The sequence below is a fragment of the Orycteropus afer genome, unplaced genomic scaffold (assembly GCF_000298275.1).
Source record: "Orycteropus afer afer isolate SDZICR_OR568_19922 unplaced genomic scaffold, OryAfe1.0 scaffold00726, whole genome shotgun sequence".
NCBI lineage: Eukaryota > Metazoa > Chordata > Mammalia > Tubulidentata > Orycteropodidae > Orycteropus > Orycteropus afer.
The window spans coordinates 657,166-681,324 of NW_006922313.1; the positions used below are offsets into that span (position 1 = coordinate 657,166).

A 24,159-nucleotide genomic window follows, 5' to 3' on the forward strand; every position below is an offset into this window, starting at 1 on the left:
TGGGTTCCAGGGAGCTGGCGGTCAGGCGGGAAACAGGGAAGACAGGGTGTAATTAGCCTCCTGCAGGCAGAGGTGGGAGGGGGGGAGGCAACTGTGGTCCGAGGAAGAGAAACGGCAGAGATCCAGAAAACAGGCGTGAACGCTGCTGAGTTATTTGCGATGGAGGTGCGGAGGTAGCAGGCGGGAGTCGGTGACCGCTAACCTAGGACGCTACTAGGAGGACCAGGTAATCTCTGGGAAGATGCGCCCGCCCGCCCACCATGGGGCGCTGGTTTCCAAATCGTCCGCCTCCTGGAAGTGCGTTCTTCGCCACCTTCTGCGCCTGCCCGAAGGGAAAGCGAGAGCGCGACCGCACTAACGCGGTTGCTGAGACAACCAGGAGAGGGCGGGCTTGCTTAACGGTCGAAGACTACGTAGCTTCAAGATACCGAGGGAAAATCCCGCGCATGCGCGTAGGACATTCTGGAACCCGTGCCCCTCCCAGGGAAGTGAGAAACCTCACCTAAGATCGATTTCTACGCAGGCGCAGAAGTCCGTCTCGTGCCCCTCCGCTGCCACCCTGCGCAGGCGCACAAAGCCTTGCTGGCAACCTCCGCAGCGGCCGCGCGCACCCTTCATCCTGCTGGCTGCTTGTTTCGCGCAACCTTCTTAGGCCTTCTGCGAGATCAGCCCTTCTTTTCCTCTGCTCTCCCCATCCAGAGAGCCAGGTGCCGGGACCCTGCCCCTTATCTTATCCCTTCCCCTGACCCACCTCGCCTCTGTCCTCCCACCCTTTTCAGTTCCGAAGTCGGAAGGAGCCGAACCGGCGACGGAAAAAACCGAAGCGATTCCGCGTGAGTGAGGCTTTCCCGAAGCGGTGGCGGAAGGAGCCGAAGTTCTCCGAGAGGGGAGGCGTGAGCGAGTGGAACCTCCGGAAGGAGCCGAAGCTTGGAATTGAGCTGAAATTTGTGGAGGGGCCCGAGAACGAGTGCCGGGAACCTTCTGGGACGGTTAGGATTATCGGAAATAGACAATTTTTTGGAAAGGGCTGGTGGAGAAGAGTGGGAAGAATCTTTGGAAGACGCCAACTCTTGGGACGGTTTGAATTGTCGGAAGAAGCCGAAACCTTAGCAGGGGCTCGGTGCGGAAGCAAGCGAGGACCTACGGAAACATCCGAACGTTGAGGAGCCAATCTCCGAAATATTACGAGGACCTAGGAAGCTGACGAAAACCTGCCTTCGGGTGTTTTCGACAAAGCCGAAGGCGCCGCCTCCCGGCCCCCTACGGAGCAAGGCCCTGGGGGGAGGGGCAGCTCGCGGGCGGGCGGGCGGGCGGGCGGGGCGAGGGGTCGGAGCCTGGGCGGGGCTGGGCGCCGCGGGCTTGCTTAGGTAGGAGGCCGTGAAGCGCCGGCGGTGGCCGGAAGTAGCCGAAGCAGGCGGCGGAAGTAGCCGAAGCAGCCGGAGCGGGCGGGCGGCAAGGCGAGGCGAGAGCTGCACAGGCCCCTACGCGGCCGCCTCAGCATGTCGGACTTCGACGAGTTCGAGCGGCAGCTCAACGAGAATAAACAAGGTGAGTGCGCTGGGGATGAGGGGCGGCGGTTGGGGCGGCTTTCAGCTTTCCTCTACGCCCCCCGCCATTTTCCCCCTCTCTTCCCCCCTCCTCACGGTGCCGCGCGGCGCCATCCCCCACCCTCCCCCCCCCGCTCCTCGGCGCGCGCCTGGTCCACGTGACCTCTGCCGGCGTTCCGCCGCGCGCGCGGCGCGGGTAAGGGGGCGGTGGAGCGCGGGCCCGTGACGCATGCGCGCCGCGGCGCCTGTCCCCGCGCCCCACGTGGTCGCCGGCGGAGACGGCGCGGGGGACCGGGACGCGAGCCCGCACATTATCCCGACGCCCTTTTTCCGTGAAGGAGATTAGGTGAGGTCTGGTAATCCCTGCTTTTACTCCCGCTGCCTTGGCACTTCCGCTTCCGGTCGGGCCCACGGTCCTGTCTCCACGCCCCCTTTGTTTCCAAAATGGCGGTTGTGAGGCCTTACTACACCCCCATTGCTTCCTTCACGTGGATGGGGGCAGAGCCGCGGCGTGGCGGGCCCCACGTGCTTGCTATCTCGGGGGCGCGTGGAGGTCCCTCGCGCGTCCCTTGTGCGCGGTTTCGCAGGCGACGCCGCACGGGTTGCCTGTGTCTCCGTCATTGGGCTTGGGGCGGCTGGGGGGAACGTGCTTCATGTCTGTCCTTTTGCCAAAGAAGGGGGAAGGCGAACGCACTTTCCGACTCTAAATGCTGTTCCCACGCGCGTCCGTCCACGTGCACGGGGTGCGGGCAGTCCTGACAATCGCATCTTGGGGTGTTTGCTTTTCCTGGGCTCTCCCCGACTTGAGACTGGAGCCGGACCCCAAATCCTGGCCTGTCCCGAACCAGGGCCCCTAGGGCCGGCTTCGTTAATTGTCTCGATGTGGAGGTACAGAGACCGAGGTCGTGGAGGTGTCAGGGGGACCTGGCCCGTGGGGTAGAGGGTGGGCGGCTCCCGGCAGGTGCCGAGGATGGGTGCAGGTGGGGGGTCGGAAGCGAGCCCGCGGCCGCGCTCGCCTGTCTCGGGACTCCGAGAATGCCGGCCTCGGCGGAGTGCTTCTCCGTCTGTTGCGTGGTTCCCCTTCGCCGTTTCGTTTCGGGAGTGAGGGAGCTGAGGTCCGGGGAAGGTGTGGGGAACGCGGGCCTCTTGGTCGTTGGGACCGAAGTCCCCACTCCCCGCCCCGTTCCTGGCTGGTGTTTTTCCTCGGGCTGCCTTATGTGGGGGGTGAATGGCAGGCTCGGCCGTTGTCCTTTGAGCCCAGGCTAGCCTTGGGGAGGGGGACAGGGGCCTGGGAGGCCGCAGCACTTCCGTGTCCGCGGCGGCTCTGACTGTGCCTGTGTGATTCCGTGTTGGCCCGCGTGCCCCGCCTGGGAGCGTGGCCTGGGGAGACCGCCCGCCCGCCCGCTCAGGTGCCCGCTGTCTCGTTCGGTAGCAGAGCAACTGATACTAAAGACCTGGGCCTTTTATTCTTCGAACATTGGCCGGCCATTTTTGTTACCTTTGTGTGTTTTTAATTTTTTTAATGATTTGAGTGGAAGTTTACAGAGCAATCGGTTTTGCATTCAGCCGATTGTAGACCTTTTGCTTGTTGACATTGATCTCAATCCCCAGGTGCAAGAGCACTCTTCGTCCTTCCTCCCCGTGTTTACCCTTTCCTGCGTTCTCCCTTCCTGCCTTCGGAGCTGTGTGTTACCGTTCGCCCCATAGGCTTGTCTGTTGTCTGGTTGAAAGTTGAGTCATGGGGCTGAGTTCGCCTTCAGCCCTGAAGGGTGTCTAGGTGTCTAAGGACCATAGTCCCCGGGACTCCACCAGTCTATCACACCCGCAGGCCTGGCCTTTTTTTTTTTTTTTTAATGATTGTGATTTTCTTCCACGTTTTTCTCCCACTCTATTCGGGACCTCCTGTTGGGATCCCTTTCAGAGTGGTCAGTGGTAGCTGGGCCCCATCTAGATCTTGTGGTCTCAGGGCTGTGGAAGCTGGGGTTCATGTGGTCCACTAGTCCTTTAGATGATTATTTCCTTGGGGGTTTTCCTTCCTTTTTTGCTTGGGGTGGGGAGAGGCTGTGGTTGCACTGTAGATGGCTGCTCCTGAGACTTTCAGACCCTAGTCATTCGCTAATAGGACGTAGAATGTTGGCTTGGTGAGTTAGCTTATGCCAGTTGATCTTGGCATCCCCCGAGACTGTGGTCCTGAACCCCCGGCCCAGTGACTCATTCTCTCAAGGCTTTTGGTTTTGGCTACGAAGCTTTCGTAACTTTGCATCCTCTTTGTCGTATTCTGTTCACGGATGTATTTGCAGCGTATGCAAATATGCGTGCAGAAGCATCCTCTGTCCGATCTGTGCGTACGTTGGCATGTGTCCTCCCGTTCGCCGTTCCACCCTGTTCGGCTCGTGGGTCAGGTTGAGCCTTGAGTGCTTGCCAGGCACCAGCCTGAGCCTGCTGCCCGGTGTTTCTGAGATGTTTTCCAGCTCGTGAGGCAGAAGTTAGCTTCTTCCCCTGGCAGGACAGGAGGCCCAGAAAACCTAGACCTTGTTCCCAGGTCTCAGTTGGAGGCAGAGCTAGGATTACATGGGGTGAGGTGTCTGGCAAGAGTCCAGGACCATGCTGCTTATGGGGAAATCCTCCCCAGGGAGCAAAACTCAAAATCTTACAAGGTTTGCCGGTCTCATAGAGCCTGATGAGACCCCTGAGACTATGGCCCCTAGTTACCCTTCAGGTGTGGAGATGAGCTCACTCTAGTGGTTCCCAGACAAACGATAGACAGGCCCGTGGGGTGAACCTTTATATCAGGTTAGATACCTCATTAAAGCAGTCAATTGTGGGGGATCAGGGAGATCGCTGGGGGGTGCCTGAGAGGGAAGGACACAGGGAAGAGGTAACTGTGGGGAGGAAGAGGGAAGAGAGCGTTGTGTGGAGTGAGGTCAACGTAATGAAACAAAATGTGTATGGACCGCTGTATGGTAGATGAACGTGTTCTGTAAACTTTCAACCAAAACAGTAAAAATTAAAAAATGTTTTCCCCGGGCTTGGTCTCGCACAGAGCCTCAGAGTTGGGAAGGGCAGAGAAGGGTGCTGTAGGAAGCTGTCCGTTGGTCTTCTCGGCCCGGTGGGGCAGACCAAGGAGAAGCCGGACGTGAAGCCCCCTCCATGGCTTTCTCCGGTTGCTGGGCAGCAAAGCTGGCGCTGGTTCTGAGCTCGGCTGTCGCGTGCCCCGTGCCAGTGCCAGTTCCGCTTCACAGACCACCGAGGGCACCCGACGAGCCACCCCTTTGTGGGTCTTACCGGGCGTCCCCACCTTGGGCCTTCGGATCTGGCTGCCCCCACACCGGAGGACACAGGGCATTTTGGGCAAATGAAGTTCCCTTTCTCTTAAGAGTGTCAGTTCTAGGATTTGTGTGTGTGTGTGTGTGTGTGTGTGCGTGCGCGCGCGCTGCTGTGGGGTGGGGGGGTGAAGGGCCCTGCTCTCTTAGTTTCCAGGCTGGAGCCCTCGCCGTGAGTACTTGGCTTTCTTTGGGGACGGAACATCCTTGTGTGCGTCCCAGGCAGATGGTGCTGCTTCTGTGTGTGTCCCTCTGCGGGTCTAGTTTGGAGCCTTCCAGCGGAAAAGACCCTGGGGGCTCCCAGCCTGCCCCAGAGCCCAGGCTCTGTGAAGGGCCATGCTGCCGGCTGGCTCCCTCTCCCCCTTCCAGTTCCAGGCTTTGATGGTGGTTTTTGAGAGGGGAAGTGCTTTTGAGGACATTATTAGGTTGCACCAGCCTCTGGTGTGTGCTGCCCGAGCGTCAGGAAGTGTGGCCCGCTGCTCTCCCGGTACAGAGAGGCCGTGGGCAGTGCTGTCTCATGTCTCTGACTTCATGGGGGGGGACAGTCACCATCAGTGACCCACGGCTGCTGTCTGTGAGGCAGAAGTCAGACAGGCCACCATTGTCACATCCTTTTGCCAGTTGTGACACCACCCGCCCCTCCCACCGCTTCAGAGTCCTCTGCTGGGTCCCAGAATTTCTTGCAGTGGCCACACCTCACAGACAGTATGACAGTGGGATTGACAGGGAGGTAACAGGTTACAGCTCAGGCTTGGGAACACCCTCAGAGCACAACTCTTAGGTCAGGACAGTGTCCTTTGGCCAAGCCCACAGACACACCTTTCTGGCCCTTGGCCTCAGCCCAGCCTCCACCCTGCTCTGGCGAGTGTTACAGAGCTCTCGGGGCGCCGTGGGTCGGGGCCCCCGCTCTGCCGCCTCCTGCCCGAGGGCCCTCGGCTTTCTCGCTCCGCAGCCGGGCAGGGCTGCCGCCGTCTCGTGCTGCCCTCTTGTCCTTCTCCCGACTCTGCGGACTCTGCCGCCTCTGCACAGGTGTCTCAGATCCAAGGGTGCGCCCCGCTCTGGGGTCTTCTGTCTCGAGGGCAGTGAGAGCCCCCTTTCTGTCTCTGGGAGGGTCCATTTTGAGCCTACCAAAGTGCCAGCGGGCCAGTTTGCACACTAGGCTCCCACTCCGGTAGGGCACCGGGTGCGCTGTTTACGTTTTTAGCGAGCTGTCCAGTCCCGTTGGGGGCCGCAGACCCCTCGTGTTTGCGCTGTCCCGCCTGGTCGTCTGCTGGGAGCCCCGAAGCCCCACGTGGGCAGAGCCCTGCCTGCGGCCCCGCCCTCTCCCTGCCTCTGGCTCCGGGCCAGTCACAGGCCCTCTGCGCTGCCGTCTCGTCTGTGACAGCAGTCCGCGGTTTTTCCACAGGGCAGCGAGGCGGGTGTGCAGGCAGGATCGGGTTTCAGGAAGCATCTTGGCACCTTCAGTGGCCTTTCTTCCGGGGGGTGGGTTAGTTCTAGTGACTCTGCGCTTGAAAAACTTGGACCAAAGGTTCATTTCTGGTTGCCTCTGAAAAATGTAGGAGCCGGGGCAGCTGGGGGCGGCTGGCGTGCTCTGTGACGCCCTCGCGTGGCCTTCTCCTTCTCGCGCCTGCAGCCGTGCTCCTCGGCAGACGCGCTCAGGCTTACCTGGGCCCCTCCCTGTGTCTGCAGAGCGGGGCAGAGGTCTCTGGTGCCCGAGTCAGCCGAGAGTCCCACAGAGCCACAAGCCCTCCTGTCGCACGCAGCCTGGCAGCTGGCAGTCTGGGGCTCTGGCTGCCCCTGTCCTGGGCTCCCTGCCCTGTGACTCTGCGGTACCCCGCCACTCTGGGCTTTGCTCTCCCCTCGGGGTCGAGGGCCAGGCTGGCCAGGGCCTGGGTCCTGTCCTGAGGGGGGTGAGGGTGGGCTCCGTTCCTGCTGCTCTTGCCCCGTCCCTGTGGGTTCTCTGACGGCTCACCTGCGGGTGGCTGAGCGGCGGGGGCCGAGGGGCCTGAGGAGCCATGGGAGACCCCACCCTGTGCTTGCTGTCCGTGGCCCAGCTGGGGGAGTGTGGCGGGGGGTAGCCTTGTGGGGTTCCTGGGTGGGCACTGGGCCTGGCCAGCTCCTTCCTCGCTGCCAGGAAGTGAGGGCAGTTCTACCTGCCCCGCGGATCCGGGGGAGGAATCGGACCCTGCATTCGCTCGGCTGGGAGGGAACGTGCCTGAGTGGCCCTGATTCCCGGGCTGTGCCGGCCGGCCTGGGGCACCACCGCAGCAGAGCCCGGGGCCTGGGTGCCCGGCGGGGTGCTGGGTGCCGTTGGGCTGCAGAGGCCTCACCTGGGGATGCTCAGGCCATTGGGCCTCTTCCTTGGCATGCTCCGACCCTCAAGGACAGCCTGGGGGGCCAGGAGCCAGCGTCCTGCCTTCCCTGCTGGAGGCGCCCTTGGGTGGCTCAGCCTGGGTGCTCCCGGGCCACGGTGCACCCGCAGGCTGCTCGGTCCTTGCTCCATGGCGCCCGCCCCCCTGGGGTGGCCCGTGACATGCAGTGGCTGAGTGGCGGGGGCCGGGCCTCAGTGCTTCCCTTCCCCCCCACAGAACGGGACAAAGAGAACCGGCACCGCAAACGCAGCCACAGCCGCTCACGCAGCCGCGACCGCAAGCGCCGGAGCCGGAGCCGTGACCGGCGCAACCGGGACCAGCGGAGCGCCTCCCGGGACCGGCGGCGGCGAAGGTAGCAGGGCGCGGGGGCGAGATGGCCCCGGGGACGGGCTCCTGCGCTTGTGTTCATCGGGGGAGGCGTCTGCTGCTCGCCGTCCTCAGCTTGGTCTTCTCCCGTTCCCGGGCTGTCCCAGTGTCTGTCTGGGCGCCGGTGGGCTGTGGGGGGCAGTAGGCTCTTGAGGTCGGGGAGGGCCGCCCTGTCCTGGCTTCCCCTCGGGTTCTTCGCGTGGGATTGTCTTCGGGGCTGCGTCTGCCTCGGGGCGCGCCCGTCTCCCCGGTTGGCGGCCCCGTCAGGTCTGCTCTCGTGCTGGGGCTTGGTTCTCGGCCGCGGTGTTCTGCCTTCCCTCGGTCAGCTGCCTGAGCTCGCTGTCTCTCCGTGGACGGGGGGTGGGAGGCGTCTCCTTCCCCTCCCCCTGCCTCGGTTTTACCCGTTGGAAGGTGCTCTGTCTGGGCCGTCTTCCTCCCATGCTCACATCTCCGTTTCGGGGGGGGGTGTTTTGGGGGAATGGCAGGGCCGAGGGGGGCCTGCTTGCTGCTTGCTCGCCTTGGCCCTGCCCTCACCCTGAGGACTCCGTGTCCTTTGGGGAGTGTGGTGCTTGGGGAAGGTGAGGGCCCCCAGTCAGCCCTGCCCATGCCTTTCCCTCCCACCCCCAGCAAACCTTTGACCAGAGGCGCTAAAGAGGAACACGGTGGACTGATGTGAGCCGCTCTTACCTGCCCCCCCACCCTGCCGCCCCCCCTCCTGCCGCCCCACCTCCTGCCGCCCCACCTCCTGCCGCCCTCCCCCCTGCCGCCCTCCACCCTGCCGCCCCTCCACCCTGCCGCCCTCCACCCTGCCGCCCCTCCACCCTGCCGCCCTCCACCCTGCCGCCCCTCCACCCTGCCGCCCCTCCACCCTGCCGCCCGCCCCCTGCCCCTGCCCAGGACGCTGGGTAGGACCTGACCTGCTTGCAGTCCGGCACGCCCCCCGCTGCGCTGACCGCGGTGGGGGCGCTGAGGAGGAGCCTGGGGGCCCACTGGCCTGCGTGGGTCAGACTGAGGGTGCCCTGCTCCTCTCCCCTGCCCCCAGCCGGTCCCCCCGTCACGAGAAGAAGAAGAAGATTAGAAAGTACTGGGACGTGCCGCCCCCGGGCTTCGAGCACATCACTCCCATGCAGTACAAGGCCATGCAAGGTAGGTCCCTGTGGGTGTCTGTGAGGTCCCTCTCTGGGAGAGGAGGAGGACGAGACCCCACGGCTAAGTGCGAGGGGAGACGGGGCGGGTTGGCTGGACAGGAGCCTCCGCGCCCACCCCCCCCAAGCCACGCTGGAGCCAGGTGCTGGCTGTGGCCCTGAGCCGGGCCTTGGGGAGCTTTCAGCTGAGGGCAGGAGTTCTTAGGGCACTCAGGGGTGGTCCTGAGGTGGACCCGCGGAGTGTCCCGACCTCGTTGAATGCCGTCCCACTCTCTTGAAGCTGCGGGTCAGATTCCAGCCACCGCCCTCCTCCCCACCATGACCCCTGACGGCCTGGCCGTGACCCCCACGCCCGTGCCAGTGGTCGGCAGCCAGATGACCAGACAAGCCCGGCGTCTCTATGTGGGGAACATCCCCTTTGGCATCACTGAGGTACTGACCTCCCCCTGGGCCTCCCCTCTCCGTTTTCCCACCCCGTCCTCCCTCCCTCGACTCCCTCCCCCAACCCACACGGGTCAGACTCTGCTCCTGCAAGGCCCCCGGCCCCCCCCAAGACGGACCGGTGGAGTTGAGCCAGCCAGGGGCCGGGCTGCGGGTGGCCCTCCCCTCCGTCCCCTCCCTCTCCCCCATCTGCCCTCCCCCGTCCTCCAGCCGCCCAGGGCTCCAGCACACACACCAGGTGAGCACCCAGGAGACAGAGAGGGGGCCGCAGACACAGCACACAGACACGGCCGCCGCCGCCCTCCGGGCTCTCTGACACGCCTCTCCTTCTCTGCCGCCTGGCCCATCCTCACACTCCCGTGCTCGCTGCTCTGTAATTGTTGATCGTCCCCCTCCTCCCGCCCCTCTCCTCCCCTCCCCCTCCCCACGGCGCCCCCCAAGAACCCCGCGATCCAAGAGTTGTTTCCATTTCTCTTTAAAGTGAAATATTGTGGGGCTGAGATCCCTCGTAGCAACAAAAAGTTTGCTACCGTCGGCGAAGGCAAGTAAGGTCCATTCCGACTTTCTCCACCTGCACTTTGCTACATTTGATAAACCAGCCCCCGGACCCCAGGGCCAGGACCCTCCACATCACTCTTCTCTCCTCCCCTCCTCCCCCCGCCCTGCCCTCCCCCTCCCCGCCTGCTCTCGCCTCCTCTCCTGGCTCCGGCTCTCCTGTCCCTCCGCGCTCTCCTCCTCCCGGGCCCTGGCTCTCGGCTCCTGCCTGCTCTGCTCTGCGTTCTGGCGTCTGTCTGTCTGTGTCCCTGGGCGGCTTCCTCCTGTGTCTCTGTCCGCCTCTGTCGGCGTCTTGTCCTCTTCTCTCCCCGGTGTCGTTTCCCTCCCCCGGCCTGGACACCGTCTCTTCCGTCTACCGACGGCGGGGGGGGCCTCCTCTGGCTTTCCCCTTACCTCCCCTCCTCTTCGGGGTCTGCACCCCCCGGCCCCTCGCCGGCTCTGGCCGCTGTGCCCCCTCATCTCTCATTTCCTCCTGCCTCTGTGTCCACTACTGACCCCCCCACTCCACTTGCTCCCTCCCTCCCCTGCCACCCCTTCCCCTTGCCCCATGCCCCTCTGTGTCTCCCTCTCTCACCCTTCCCCCTCCTCTCTCCACCTCCCCTCCCCGTCCCCCCTGTCTCCTCTTCCCTCTGCAGGAGGCCATGATGGACTTCTTCAATGCCCAGATGCGCCTGGGAGGGCTGACCCAGGCCCCTGGCAACCCGGTCTTAGCTGTGCAGATCAACCAGGACAAGAATTTTGCCTTTTTGGAGGTGAGCCCCGTGCACGAGGGCCTTGTCAGTCCCTGATCTCAGCTTCTGCGCTAGCCCACCCCACTCAGCCCCTCTGTGAGCTCTTCCCCATCTTGTCGCTTGAGTGAGCCGTATGGGGCCCAGACCCGGCTTCACTGCCCGTTGCTCTCTGTGGGCCCAGGCCCGCTCATCCTATGCCTGGACATCTTCAGCTCCTCCCGCCACTTGTCCCAGGTCTCTGAGCTCCAGGCATGCTGGCCTTCCTGGGACGTGCCCTGGCAGTGCTGTCCTGTGGGCCGACTAACCTGCTCTGCCTGGCTGTGCGTTTCTTGGGCGGGAACAGGACGGTGGTGGTGGTGGGGTTGGGGTTCTTGGTTCTGCTCCTCTCGTGAAGGGAGTCGGTGTCGGAGAGGGTCCTTAGTGCCCGCCGCCTCTGCATGCCTCTCGTGGCGCTCCGCTGAGGAGAGTCGCGGAGCCTTGCTGGACGCTGCCCGCTCTCCGTGTGAATGAGCCGCCCTTGCCGTGTCCTCAGTACTTTATCCTCCGCCACGTGTTTTGAGGCTTGTGGCTTCTGAGGCAGGGACGGTGGTGGCCTGATTGTCCCAGTGGCCCCCACGAGGCCTGCCGCCGGGCCCTGCTTGTGTGACGTCCACCTGTGCAAAGGAAGGAGGTGGTTCCACCCCGCACCTCTCCTCTGTTTCTTCCAGTTCCGCTCAGTGGACGAGACCACCCAGGCCATGGCCTTCGATGGCATCATTTTCCAGGGCCAGTCACTGAAGATCCGCAGACCCCACGACTACCAGCCGTTGCCTGGCATGTCGGAGAACCCCTCCGTCTATGTGCCTGGTGAGTGGGGGTATGCGCGTGGGCCCCTGCGCCCCTGGCACTGTCTGAGTGGCCTACCTGTCTCGTTGGAAGCTCAGTGGCCTCTCCGGTGTTTCTGAGGGGCTCTGTGAGGGGGGTTACCCCCTCTCCCCCCTCTGCAGTCGTGGTGCCTGGAGCCCAGCAAGAGGCAGGGCCGGGGCCGGGTTGGAGTTGTTGGGAGCTGAGGTCCCATCCACGCTGGCCTTCTGGCTTGGGGCCTCAGCTAATGACGAAATTCCTCTGGGCCTCAGTGCCTTCGGGGGGTCAGTACACTTTGTGTGTGAACACGCCTGCGGGTGAGGATGTTACCAGCAGAGTCCCCAGCACGGGGCCTGCCAGGTGGACAGTCTTGCATCTGCCTTGGAGCCTGTGCTCCGCACCCATTCCCGAAGGCCTGTTGGGCGCATCGTCCGGTGAAGGGCTGAGTTGTGCCTCTTTGCAGCTGTGTGGTCTCTCTCGGGCCTGCTCTGCTCTCCTGCCGCACGAACGGCCGCAGACGACCGCCAGCCCCCGGGCCTGGCTGCATGCCTGCAGCACACTCGATGGGTGCCGACAAGGAGCGGCGTGGAATTTCCACGTGCCACGAGTTTTCCTTTACAAGCATGCACCCATCCTCAGTGGCCCAGGGCTACAGGCAGAGGCTGGATGTGCACGAGCGGGCCCTGGGTTTGGGGTGGAGACAGCCAGGTCCCGGGCACAGGGCTGTGCTGGTGAAGCTGAGCGTGAGGGAGGGCAACGGGGCGGACACTGAGGACCAGGGGGCGGCACCGTGCTGCTGAGTCTAGGACTCGGGGCTCGGCCCCCTGCTTTCCCCACCGTGACAGGGTTGGAAGTCTTACAGGCTTTAAAAAGGAGAAAGGTAGTGTGTGTGTGCCCGTAACCTAACATGAGTGGATGGTGTGTAGGATTTCTGTGCGTGTTGTGAACCGTCACCCAGACCAAGCCATAGAGGTGCTCCTCGTGCCTTCTCCAGTAAACTGAGGTGCAGTCTTCTGCAGCCACGTGCCTACCCCACCCCCACCCCCTTGCTATGTGCTTACTCCACCTCAGACATGGTTGTAAGTGCACCCTAGGGGTTGTCTTCAGTTTTCTTAGTGGTGCCCTAGGACAAGGGGCAGCCATTTTCCACCCAGGGACCAAGTCTGGCCAAGCGTCTGTCTTTATGTATAAAGTTTTGTTGGCACATGGCCCTGCCCATTTGTTGCGGGCTGTTTCCACGTCACTGTGGCCAAGTTGAGTGGCTGCTGTAGACGAAGCTGGGAATGTTTGCTCTGGGCCCCTTGGCCGAGGCGGTTGGCAGACCCCTGCTGTAGTGTGTTTGTTAGCCCCTCTGACAGTGCAGGCCGATGAGTACCTTGTTTAAGGCGACAGGTAGAGCTGGCATCCACTGTCCCGAGCTCCTGGTCTGACCTGAGCTCATGTTGCACTGTTCTCAGCACTGCCTCTTGCCTGTCACTGCCTTCCAGGTGGGAGCAGAGCTTGGCAGATGCTTTTGACCATCTCCACTTGGTGCAGACTTTTGCCCAGCACGGTGTCTTTGCTGTGATGAAATGGCAGAGAAGGTGTTTGTCCTTCTGCCTTCTCTGGGAGGACTGGTATCCAAGGTGGTCTTGACTGGGCGGTGAATTCACTTCCAGGGGTCGGCTCACAGGATGCATGGCTCTGGACAGAAGTTGCGCATTTATGTGTCAGAGTAAAACTGGTACTGCTGGTTTGAAATCAGGAAGGGAGCGTGTCAGGGTTGTATCCTTTCCCTCTACTTCCTCGTCCTGTATGCTGAGCAAATGATGCGAGAAGCTGGACTATGGGAAGAAGAATGTGGCACCAGGATGAGCAGAGAATCGTTACCAACCTGATACGCGAGTGGAACAATTTCGCTTGGTGGAAGCGAACATGACTTGAAAGCACGTACTGATGAATGCCAAAGACCGCAGTCTTCAGCATGGATTATACCTCAGCGTAAAGAAAACGAGAATTGTCACAACTGGGCCAATAAGTGACATCATGGTAGATGGAAGTTGTCAAAGATTTCATTTTGTTTGAATCCATGATCAGCATCCATGGAAAAATAGCAGTCAATAAATAAATAAGACGTCTTCTTGCACTGGATAAATCTGCTGCAAAAGACCTCTTTGAAGTGTTGAAGAGCAAAGATGTCACTTTGAAGGCGAAGTTATACCTGAGCCAAGCCTCATGATGTTTTCGGTTGCCTCATGGAAGGAGTAAGGAATCTGGGCAGTGAGTAAGGAAGACCAAGCAAGCATTGATGCCTTTGAGCTGTGGGGTTGGCGACGAGTATTGACTGTATCACGGACTGCCGGGAGAATGAGCAAATCTGTCCCAGAAGGGGTACAGCCAGGATGCTCCTTGGAATTAAGAATGGCCACACTTTGTCTCACGTACTTTGGTCATATTGTCAGAATGGACCATTCCTTGGAGAAGAATGTCAAGCTTGGTACAGTGAAGCATCAGCGAGAAAAGGGAAGGCCCTCAATGACACGGACTGACACAGTGGCTGCAGCGACGGGCTCAGATGTGGCGAGGAGTGTGAGGCTGGCAGAGGACCGGGCGGTGTTTGGTTCTGTTGTACATGGTCCCTATGAGTTAGAGCCAATTCGATAGCACCTAATGGCAAAGTGAAACAGGTGTTTCGATCCCCTCCCACCAAAAAAAAATCCCAGATGGGGAAGGCATTTGATAAAATTCAAGAGATGTTCTCGATTTGGGGGAAACGTGCCAGCATGGGCAGCTGGGAGACCTTCCCTGGCAGGAGGGCACTGACCTGTAACTACACAAACATCCTGTGCAAGGCTGAGACCCAGCATGTTCCCGCTGACATTGGGAAGGAGGTGAGGCTACTGGTGGCCTGTGAACAGGCTGGTCAGCATGGCCATGGGCTTCTAGCCAGTCCTTGGGGGCAAGAGAGCCAGAGAGCCAGGGAGCAGGAGGAGTCCAAGCCGTGTGGGGGTCAGAGGGCATGTTGGTGGAGCCTGTGAGTGGATTCTGACGCTGCTCACCTATGTGACAGAGCAGCAGTGGCACGGAGGTTGTTTTTTTTTTTAGTAGCATTTTACTGTTTGAAACGCAGTGGCTGTGAGGAGGGGATTGAGCGTGGAGTGCTGACTGAGGGTTGTGGAGGACCGGGCACTTGTTTGTTGTTCCTGTGCGGTGCTGAGTTGGAGCCTACTTGACGATCCCTGATGCCGGGTTTTCTTGTGGGACTTTCACCTGAGTCGATCTCCGTGTCTTTCTGCCTCAGAGCCGCTGTGGGGTCGGAAGGGCTGGCGTGGAGTTGGGGGCTGAGCGCTTGACCTTTGCGCCATCAGGCCTCTTTCAGAAGCGCACGTGGTCTCTGAACCTGTGTGGTCCCGTTGGCCCTGTGCAGCTCCTTCCGGTCCAGGGACGGGCTGGGGCGTGGCGGCCCGTGGCCACTCATGGCCCGCTGGGCTAGTGAGGCGATGCCTTGGAGGCTTGAGAAAAGGGTGCTCGGTGGGGGTGGGGAGGGTGCTTCCGAGCGTCCGCAGAGCGGGTGCCAGGCCCCCACTGCAGGGAGGACCGGCACGTGCAGAGGGGGCCTGGCTGCCTGCTGAGGTGGGCTGGTCAAGACCCTGAGAGGACAGACGTGGAGGGGGGCGCTGCCTTCTGTGTCAGGAGCTGAGGGGGCCGGGGGGCCTGGGTGAGAATTTGCCTGCCCTTGGAGAAAGTCATTGTAGTCCTCTCTGCTCAGGCTGTTGGTGGTTTGACTTCCAGATGGGTCTGAAGGCCGTCCCGCACTGCACTGCCTTCTGGGTCCCAACCGAGACCCTTCACGTGGTGGTTTGTGTGCCTGGGTCAGGTGCTCAATCTCTCGGCGCCTCTGCCTTCTGCTTTGCTGGATTGGGGACGTGGCAGGCCCATTTCCGGGTGGCTGAGGAGACTGTGTGAGGAGGTGGGCAGTGGGGTGGAGAGTACCTTCCTGTGTTTGCTCACCTGGCCGAGGCTCAGGCTCTGAGTGCATGGGCTAGACAGGTGATGGCAGATTGCAGACCCAGGACTCCATGATAGGGGCCTGAGGGAGCCTGTCCGTTCTGGGGCAGCCACCTTGCCTGGATGAGGAAGGTGTCTTGGGAAGGTGGGGATGGCAGCCCTGTCCTGTGTGTGCGTGGGATGTTGTGTGGGTGTCACCTGTCTGGGCAGTGACTTGTGCTGTCCCAGGGCAGACCCTTTGCAGTCTTTGCGGCGCCCACGTCCCCACCCTGCTCTGGGTGGGGCCAAAGGGGAGGTTCCCCCCCAGAGTGGCTGGTGTTCTTGACCTCCGGCTCTTAGTTCTCGTTAAGGGCCCAGGATTAGTGAGCACTTAACCCGAGCTCTTTGTCTCCTCTCTGTGCAGATGAGACCAGGCCCAGGGGGTTGGCTAGGCCTTGAACCCCAGGCTCTGCCCGTGGGGAGGTGCCACCCAGTGCTCAGGAGCGGGGGTTCTGTCCCCGGCTTGGGGCTTGGGCACAGCACTGTTGAGTCGGACCTCAGGGTAGCGGGGCAGGGACAGGGCCCGTGGCACCTTCAGCATGGCCCCCAGAAGCCCCTTCCTGCTTCCCTAGCCTCTGGGTGGGTGGGGGTGGGTGCGTTCTGGCCCCGGGGACCTGCGTGCGGACCCTGAGCGCAGGCGTGTCGGGCAGCAGCCACGGCTGTGGTGACGCTTCCACCTTGTCAGCACAGGACGCCGATTAGAGTCGGGGTCTTCAGGAGAGAGGGCTGTGGGGGCTGTGGCTGCAGAGGGACAAAGGCCACGTGCGTCTCTCTGACCCCTTGCCAGGAGGATAAGAAAAGCCGACCCAGAGCAGAGTGACTCGCCAAGGTCACTAGGTGGCAGGCGGCAGGCTTGGGGGTGAGCTTGGATCTGCGTGACCGTGGGGCAGGCTGCCCGGGTCGTAGGGGTCATTTACCTTTGGATTAGACTTGGGGTACGGACAGACATCCAGGTCATGGCTCGTGTCCTGTGCTGGGTGTCGCTGTGCGGTCACTGCTGCGTGGCCAGCGCTCTCGGTGTAGGGGTGCTCCGTGGAAATGCCCCCTAGCTTGTGGGGGCTGACCTGTGCTGAGGATGAGTGCGCCCTTCTCTGCCCTCAGGAGTTGTGTCCACTGTGGTTCCCGACTCCGCCCACAAGCTTTTCATTGGGGGCTTACCCAACTACCTGAACGACGACCAGGTGAGCCCTCGCCTCCCTCCCGGCCCTCGGCGCCCCCTCCCGGCCCGCGGCGCCCCCTCCAGCCTCTGCCTCGGTGGCCATCGCCTGCCTGTGCCCTCCGGTAGGTGAAGGAGCTGCTGACCTCGTTTGGGCCTCTGAAGGCCTTCAACCTGGTCAAGGACAGCGCCACGGGGCTCTCCAAGGGCTACGCCTTCTGTGAGTACGTGGACATCAACGTCACAGACCAGGTGAGTCCTGGGCCCCACCCGGGCTGTCGCCTCTCACGGGTAGGGTGGGGGAGGCCACGGGGTCAGCGAGTGTGGCCACCCTGTGCCTGCGTCTTGCCCACTGCTGCCCTCAGTCCAGGATCTCGGGGCTGAGGGGCTTTTAGCACTGGCCCCTGACCTCCCCCTTTTCCGCCCTCCCCCAGGCCATTGCTGGGCTGAATGGGATGCAGCTGGGGGACAAGAAGCTGCTTGTCCAGAGGGCGAGTGTGGGCGCCAAGAATGCCACGCTGGTGAGCCCCCCGGCACGTCATCTTCCATTGGCTAGAGGGACCCCCGGGCCGGTTGGGTGGGCGCAGTGTGGGAGGTGGGACGTGCGGCACCCGTGTGGGTGTCTGCACGGGCGTGGGGTGAGTGGAGGGTGTGGCGGGCCTTTAGAGAGGGTGGCGGGGCGGGGGTGTGGCTGGGCCCCCTGTGACACCCGCCTGCCCCACAGAGCACCATCAACCAGACGCCAGTGACCCTGCAGGTGCCGGGGCTCATGAGCTCCCAGGTGCAGATGGGCGGCCACCCGACTGAGGTGTTGTGCCTGATGAACATGGTGCTGCCCGAGGAGCTGCTGGACGACGAGGAGTACGAGGAGATCGTGGAGGACGTGCGCGACGAGTGCAGCAAGTACGGGCTGGTCAAGTCCATCGAGATCCCCCGGCCCGTGGACGGCGTCGAGGTGCCCGGCTGCGGAAAGGTCAGGGCGCGGCCCCAGGTGGCCTGTCTGCGTGTGCGTGCGGCCCTGTGGGCACCTGTCCCCGCGTGTGGCCTTTGTCTTGCTCTTGCACCCCCTGCTCTCCCACCCAGGACCCCTCTGCATTTGGTGCTGCCTGATTGGGCGTTGGGTGGTGGGTCCCCCCCCCCCGACTCCAGGCCGGTACCTGGCTCTGCTGCAGGTGACAGTGCTGCTCGGAACCCTGGGTGCCTCATCTGAAACGGGAGACAAACGTTAGAAACGGCACAGGGGCAGCAGACCCCCGGGGTCCTCTCCGCTTGAGCTTCGCACATGTGCTGTCTGGGTCCTGACGGCAGCTCCCTGCTCTGGGGCCGCTGCCGGTCCCTGTGTGGGACGAGGTGTGGGCGCAGAGAGGGCTGGAGCCCCGGAGCCCTCTGGTGCCGTGCCCAGCGGGCGCGCCCTGCTGGAGTGGGTGCTGGGCAGCGCTGCCCGGGGTGTGCACGGGCGTCGGCAGAGGGCCTGGCTCCAAGCGGGGGCTGGTGGGAAGCAGAAAGGGAAGCGCCCTGAGCTCTGCCGTTGTCTGGTCTTTTCCAATACGATTCCGTTGTTCTGAGAATACACACAGCAGAGCAGGCTCCAACTGAGCCATTGCTCGTGCCCTTCAGTGACGTAGGTGACGTGCTCCCACCTGAGCAGCCGTCCCTGCCTCCTTTTCCAAGTGGGTCCTCCCAAGTGACAAACTCACTGCCTTCTGTGCTGGTCATTGAAGCCTTTAAGTTGCTGTTACCAGTTTGATCCTATACGAATAGAGGAAAAGAGCACAGTGACAGGCCCCCGGGTGGCACAGAGGGTCTGCACTCGGCTGGCAATCCAAAGGTCACCTGCTCAAACCCACCCAGCAGCACCATGGAAGACCCTCACCTGGTGAGCGGCTTCTGCAATGATTACAGCCAACCTGACTCTGAAACCCACGGAGTGTCCCCAGATGCAGAAACACACGGAAGTGTATGAGGCTCCAGGCCGAACTTCTGTGTTAGTGTAACTGTTTGGTTTTGAGAAGACCGCAGGGGTAGTTTTCGTTTAAGGTGTGAAGCATAGTTTTGATTTACAGGTATAAAAGATTTTCTCAGGGCAGTGGCTTCAGGGGTCCGTCCACCTTCCATGGCTCCAGAAAGTGTGGAGTGCAGGAGAACTTGAAATTCTATAGTGAATTTCTACCCTTTGGATCAGGATGCTTGTATACACTGTTGGATCAAAATGTTCGTAATGGAAGCCAGGCACCATCCAGTTGTTACGGTGTCGTGGCAGAGGGGCGCTTGTTCATGGGGGCAGCCACACATTGCATGTCCACCTGTTCCTGCTCTTCTCTCTTCCTCTGTTGCTCCAGGCACACAGAGACTAGTTGTCCCTTGGCCACTTGTGAGCTTTTGAGACCCCAGGCATTCATTACACAGCAAACTAGAGGATAGAAGCACTGAACACCTGACACTGGTGGTGTTAGGCTAGTAAACTAGGCTGTCCCACGAAACCACGTCCTAAACCTCCAAACCAAGAACCAAAGGTATTTGCACATAAGTGGTCTCACAAGCTACTCTTTTTTTCTTGTCGTCGTAAATATATTGCTCAGTGTTTGCCAGTACAGTGTGTTACAGTTGTACACCTTACTGACGACAAATAAAATCTCCCAAACTTGTAGAGTGATCTTGACTCCCAGCGACCCGAGAGCAGAATGCCTCTGTCCCACAGGATTTCCGAGGCGGGATCAGGCTGCCGGATCTGTCTCCAGCAGAACGGCTGATGGGTTGGAACTGCCGACCTTCCTGTGGCAGCCGAGCTAGGTCCCCGCTGTGCCCAGGCCCCTTTTACAGTCAGGTTGATGTTGCTTTCACCGTAACCACAGCCCAGTGGTTTACGAGCCAGCACTCCTCCCGTCCTGTGGTTGTCTTGAAACGAATTTTTGTGGGTCTTTGCAAACATGAGGTGCTCTGGTGGCACAGAACACCGGGTTGCTTACTGAAAGGTGGGTGCTTTGAACCCCCAGCCGCTTCACGGGAGAAGGATGCAGCAGTCTACTTCCGTAAAGGTCGACAGCCTTGGAGAAGCCCTGGGGGAGTCCTCTGTCCTGTCGGGTGGCATTGAATCCGTGGCAGTGGCTGGGTTTTAGATGGAGATAGCGAATCCTGCAGGCCTTCCTGTACCTGCCATCCCCTGAGATCCTTCACACAGTAACTTCTCGGCCTGTGAGGTTTCGGGCCAGCCTACTCTCTGTAGTGGGACTACCCTGTGCATTGCACGATGGTGAGCAATGGCCCTGGTTTCAGCTCACTAGACGGGACCAGCACCCCTGCCCCCAGCGACTGCTCATTGTCGCCTCTGGGGACAGGATCAGCCCGGGCTCTGGAACGGAGCCATGGTGCCATCTCCATCAGAACACGAGTGCTTGGGTGCTGGGCTCCAGTCTGTGGCACGGGACTGGGCCGTGTTCCTTCTGTGGGACGGAGGGTCGCCATGAGTCGGAAATGATGACACCTAAGCCCTCTCTGCACGTGGCCCTCACCATTTCCGGGAGGTCTTTCCACAGCGAGTTTTTTTCCTGCAAAGATCCTACAGTGGCCCACCTTGCACCTGGTGAAAAGTGTCTTGTGATTTCTACCAGCTCTACCTCTCCTCGCCAGCCCCCCTTTCTTGGCCAGTCCGTTTTATTTGTTGAGGAAGTGGGGTCACCCATCCTGTGCTCGCCACTCTGGATGAAGCACCTCGTGCCGCACGCCCAGGGCCTGGGGTGCTGGAAGCCACCGCTGCGGACCTGGCCGTGCAGGTGGCAGGGCTGTTGGCCAGCACCCCTCCTCCATCTCTCATCTGGGAGACGTCCTGGGGGTGCTGCCGGGGGCTGCACAGAGCGGACTTCGGCAGGAGATGCTGTCCCTCGGGGGGCCAGGGTGTCCCCCGCATGGCTCTGCTCCCTCACGATCCCGGGGGCACCCCTGCACCCTTCACCCTGAATGCTGGCTTTGGGTTCACGCAGCTCTGTCTGGCCTTCACATCTGTCTCTTGCTTTTCAGATCTTTGTGGAGTTCACTTCCGTGTTTGACTGTCAGAAAGCCATGCAGGGCCTGACGGGCCGCAAGTTCGCCAACAGAGTGGTTGTCACAAAATACTGTGACCCCGACTCTTACCACCGCCGGGACTTCTGGTAGAAGCGGCCGGGGGAAGGCAGGGGCAGGGCTGGTGGGGGGCATCCTCCCCACCCGCCCCCCTCTTTTCCTCCCTGAAGACGATGGGCAGAGGAGTGACAGCCGAGTGACAACCGGCAGCAACTGGAATGGCAGCGATTGGGGCGGCGGGGCGGGGCGACAGGAAAGTGCCCACAGACACGCCCACAGACACAGAGGGCAGGGTCGGGATGGGGCGGGCACACACAGGGCGGGTTAGGACCCCCACGCCCCTCCCCACACAGCCGCTCCCCCTCCCTTGTACCTTCCCCTCCTCTGGCCCCCGTAGGAACAGCGTGTTTATATTTTATGGCCAAACTATTTTGGATTTTGTTGTCCGGCCCCGTGCCCTGCCCAGCTCCCTTTCCAGGACCACGGCGCGTGTCCTCTGGGCCCCTGGCCCTCGCCGCTCCCGCCCTGGTTTCTTGAGTAGTTGACCCTCCTGTAGTCTCCCCCGCCCCACCCCTAACCTCGTGGCCCTGTCCCCCGCCTACTCTCTGTGGCAGTTTCATATTTGCTAAGACGAATTTGCTCATTAAACATTTTGTTGTATTTTACTTTATGGAGCTGCTTGCTGTTTGGTCTATGAGCCCCTCCCTACAGTTCTGGGGGGGAGGTCGTGGCGGACCGCAGGGTGGATGTGCCTGGCTTTCAGATCCTTGACGCCAACCGCAGCCTTTCTCCAGGGTCGACCCTGCCTGGGTCCCTCCTCCAGGACGGGCAAAGGGCGTGCCCGAGAGCACTGAGCGTGTGGGACAGCCAGTGGCCTCGTCAGGCCTGGGCACCCCTAGCGGCACCTGGTGGAGGGGCGTGGCCAAGGCGCACGCGGCCCCTGGGTCCCCGGGTTGAGCCTGCGGGGCGGGGCGGGGTGGCCCTTCCCGCGCATCAGCGGCAGGCGGAAGTGAGGTCAGCGGCGCCTAGCGACGGGCGCGCAAGGCCGCACGGCGGAAGTGCTGCTTCTCGGGGTGGGGGGGGGCCTTGGCCGCGCATAGCGGCAACTGCGCAGGTCCGTCACGGGGGCGGGGCATCCGGCCATTTCCGTTTCCGGTCCGTCTCCTCCGGTTGCTTCCCGTCCGCTCGGCGCTTCCCCTCCCCCGCCCGGCTCTCCGCGCCCCTTCCCGGGCGCTGGGGCGGCGGGGCGGTCGGTGTGCGGCCCCGGAGCGTCTCCGCGTGGTCCCGAGCGCGCCTCCGCCTCTGTCGCCCGCCGCGCGCCCCGCGACACCGAGGCCGAGCGGGGGCAGGGGGCTGACCGCCATGACCCCCCGGAGTCCGGCGTGAGGGGCCGAGGTGAGCGCTGGCCGGGGGCGCTGGCGGTGGCGGGCGCCGGGACCGCGGCTTGGGCCGCGACGTGCGGACTCCGCCGGGCTTTGGGGCTGGCTGGCTCTCCCTCCTCGGTTCTGGTCGTCTCTGCCGCCTTTGTGTCTCCGCGTCCGGTTCCCTGCGTCTGTGTCGCGGTCTCTGTTCTGGGCTGGCCTGGCCGCCGCCGCCGGAGTGTCTGTCACCGTCCGTGCCGCCGGCCGCCGCCTGTGCCTCCGCGCCGGTCGGGCTCCGTGTCGGCCTGTGTGTGTCTGCCTGTCGGTCCTTGCCGCGCGGTGCGTTCTGTGACTCGAGCTTCCCTCCCGACACCCCCTGCCTCTAGGGCCCCTCTTTGCCTGTTTCCACGCGTCCCTCTCGCTCTCTCTACGCCCGCGCTCGGCCCCAGAGCCCCCTGCCCCTTCCCCTAATTTCCAGAGGCTGCGCTGTGTGCTGGCCACGGTTCCGGCTCTGGGAACCCCGGCCCCGTTCTTTGCTAGTTGAGCGCTCCTAGACCTCCGTTTCCTCGTCTTCGAGCTGGAGGGTCCCTGTGCCCAGCGCTTGGGGAGCGCCCTGCCTGGTGGGCAGAAGGTGTGCAGTTCGCCGGGCGCCCGCGGCGACCTGTGCCCCGTTTGAGAACTTCGCGGCGGGCTTGCCGCACCGTCTGTACTTCCTTGGAGAGTCTCTGATATTTTCCTTGGAGTCCACTTCAGTTTGAACCACCGGGCCTCACGCTCAGCGAGATTTGCATAAAGTCCGGAGCCGTAGTTTTGCCCGCGCTTGAAATACGCCCGCGTCTTATGGATTCCGGGCTATTGGAAACGTTTTCTGGTGTTTCCCTGATAAGGATAGCGGCCGGTGTTCCTGAGCGCCTGCTATCTGTGCGGCCCGCAGCCAGACACTTGATGTTCTTGATCAGCCTGCCGGGTGGTTTCTGCCCTTGGCTGTGGAGCTGGCCGAGCCCAGCCTCCCGGAGGCTGCGCTGCCGTGGCCCGTGTGCTGGGACTTGGACCCGGATGGCACGCTCGCTCCATGATACCCCGTGTTTCTCGGGACTTATCTGTCCCAGGTCGCTGCCTCTTTCTCTGGGGGCCCTCTCTGTCTTTTGTCTGCCTCCCTGCCTCATTGAGTATCCCCCTTATTTCCTTCTTTTTTTCCAAATTTTTCATTGTGATTTGGGTGCAAATTTACAAAGCAGATTTGTTTTACTCCCAACGGTTCATGGACATTTGCCTTCACGTCCCTGATTACAATCCCAACAATAAGCAGCTCTGCTCCTGTGACCACCCCTTCCCTGGGGTGCATTTCTCTGCATTCCTGTCTGTCCAGCTTTCCCTCTGATCAAAGGGCGCATCTCCCTGGGGTGGCTGTTGTGCTCATAGGTCTTTCTGCCGTTTGGCTGGGAGCTAATCCAGTTCAGGCCTGAAGGATAACCCGGGGCCGGTGTCTTGGGGGTTCTTCCAGTCTCTGTCCAACCAGTAATGCTGGTCGTTTTTGTGGTTTTGAGTTTTGTTGCGTGTTTTGCCTCCGTCCTTTTCCAAGTGGCATCTCCCTGTTTCTTGCTGTGTCTTTTCCCACTTTGCCGGGGCTGGGAAGCTCCTTGTGTCTCCTTGTCCTTCTCAGTTTCTCGCATCACCTGCTGCGGTCGCTTTCTCTCTTTATGTCTTCGTGTGTACCTGCCCTAGGCCCTGGCCTCTCTTTTTGGCCGTTTACACCAGTCTCTTGAGGGCTGGCTGCTGGGCCTGAGTTCTGGGCAGGGACCAGCCTATCCCCTCCCCCCATGACCCGGGGGTCTGCTGACGGTGCAGAGGCTGCTCTGGCCCTGAGCTGTGGGGATGACACGTGTCCTCTCTGTGCCCTCTTCTGCGAGTGGCTCTGAATCGTGGAGTTGGGAGGAGTCCCTGAGTTAGTGTGAGTCTAGCACTCAGGAAAGTGTCGTAAGAACTGCATAGGTGCTTACTGTCATCGTCACTGGGGCCCTGGTGCCACAAGGGTTAAGCACTCAGCTGCCAACTAAAAAGATCAGTGGTTTGAATCCACCAGCCCTCCTGCTGGAGAAAGATGAGACGATAGGCTTCTGTACAAAGTACAGCCTTGGAGACCCTGTGGGGCAGTTCCACTCTGTCCTCTAGGGGCGCTGTGGGTCAGAATGGACTCCAGGGCAGTGGGTGTGGTTTGGGCTTTGCTTCTATGAAGA

General features: G+C 61.8%; 2 protein-coding genes across 2 annotated transcripts in view; one reads left to right on the plus strand and one right to left on the minus strand.

Moving 5' to 3' along the window:
* The first annotated feature begins 1,499 nt into the window (after window positions 1-1,499).
* Window positions 1,500-20,654, plus strand: U2AF2 (U2 small nuclear RNA auxiliary factor 2). The gene is made up of 12 exons (XM_007957282.2): window positions 1,500-1,548; window positions 7,459-7,594; window positions 8,236-8,280; window positions 8,651-8,754; window positions 9,034-9,185; window positions 10,385-10,501; window positions 11,188-11,326; window positions 16,451-16,530; window positions 16,635-16,757; window positions 16,940-17,026; window positions 17,230-17,478; window positions 20,520-20,654. The coding sequence occupies exons 1-12, from the start codon at window positions 1,500-1,502 to the stop codon at window positions 20,652-20,654; spliced, it is 1,416 nt and encodes a 471-aa protein (XP_007955473.1).
* Window positions 20,655-21,680: 1,026 nt separating this feature from the next.
* Window positions 21,681-24,159, minus strand: part of LOC122151797 (serine/arginine repetitive matrix protein 1-like) — a 4,386-nt gene continuing 1,907 nt past the window's right edge. Inside the window, exon 2 of the mRNA XM_042783197.1 lies at window positions 21,681-22,280. Within this exon, the coding sequence (XP_042639131.1) occupies window positions 21,681-22,280 (600 nt within the window). The remainder of the gene's footprint in view (window positions 22,281-24,159) is intronic.

Bases quoted from the DNA above. Each gene is read 5' to 3' on its own strand.
- U2AF2 (XM_007957282.2), top strand. From the start codon at position 1,500: ATGTCGGACTTCGACGAGTTCGAGCGGCAGCTCAACGAGAATAAACAA. The intron at 8,281-8,650 runs GTGAGCCGCTCT...CCCTGCCCCCAG, and splicing joins GAGGAACACGGTGGACTGAT to CCGGTCCCCCCGTCACGAGA. The intron at 10,502-11,187 runs GTGAGCCCCGTG...TGTTTCTTCCAG, and splicing joins AGAATTTTGCCTTTTTGGAG to TTCCGCTCAGTGGACGAGAC.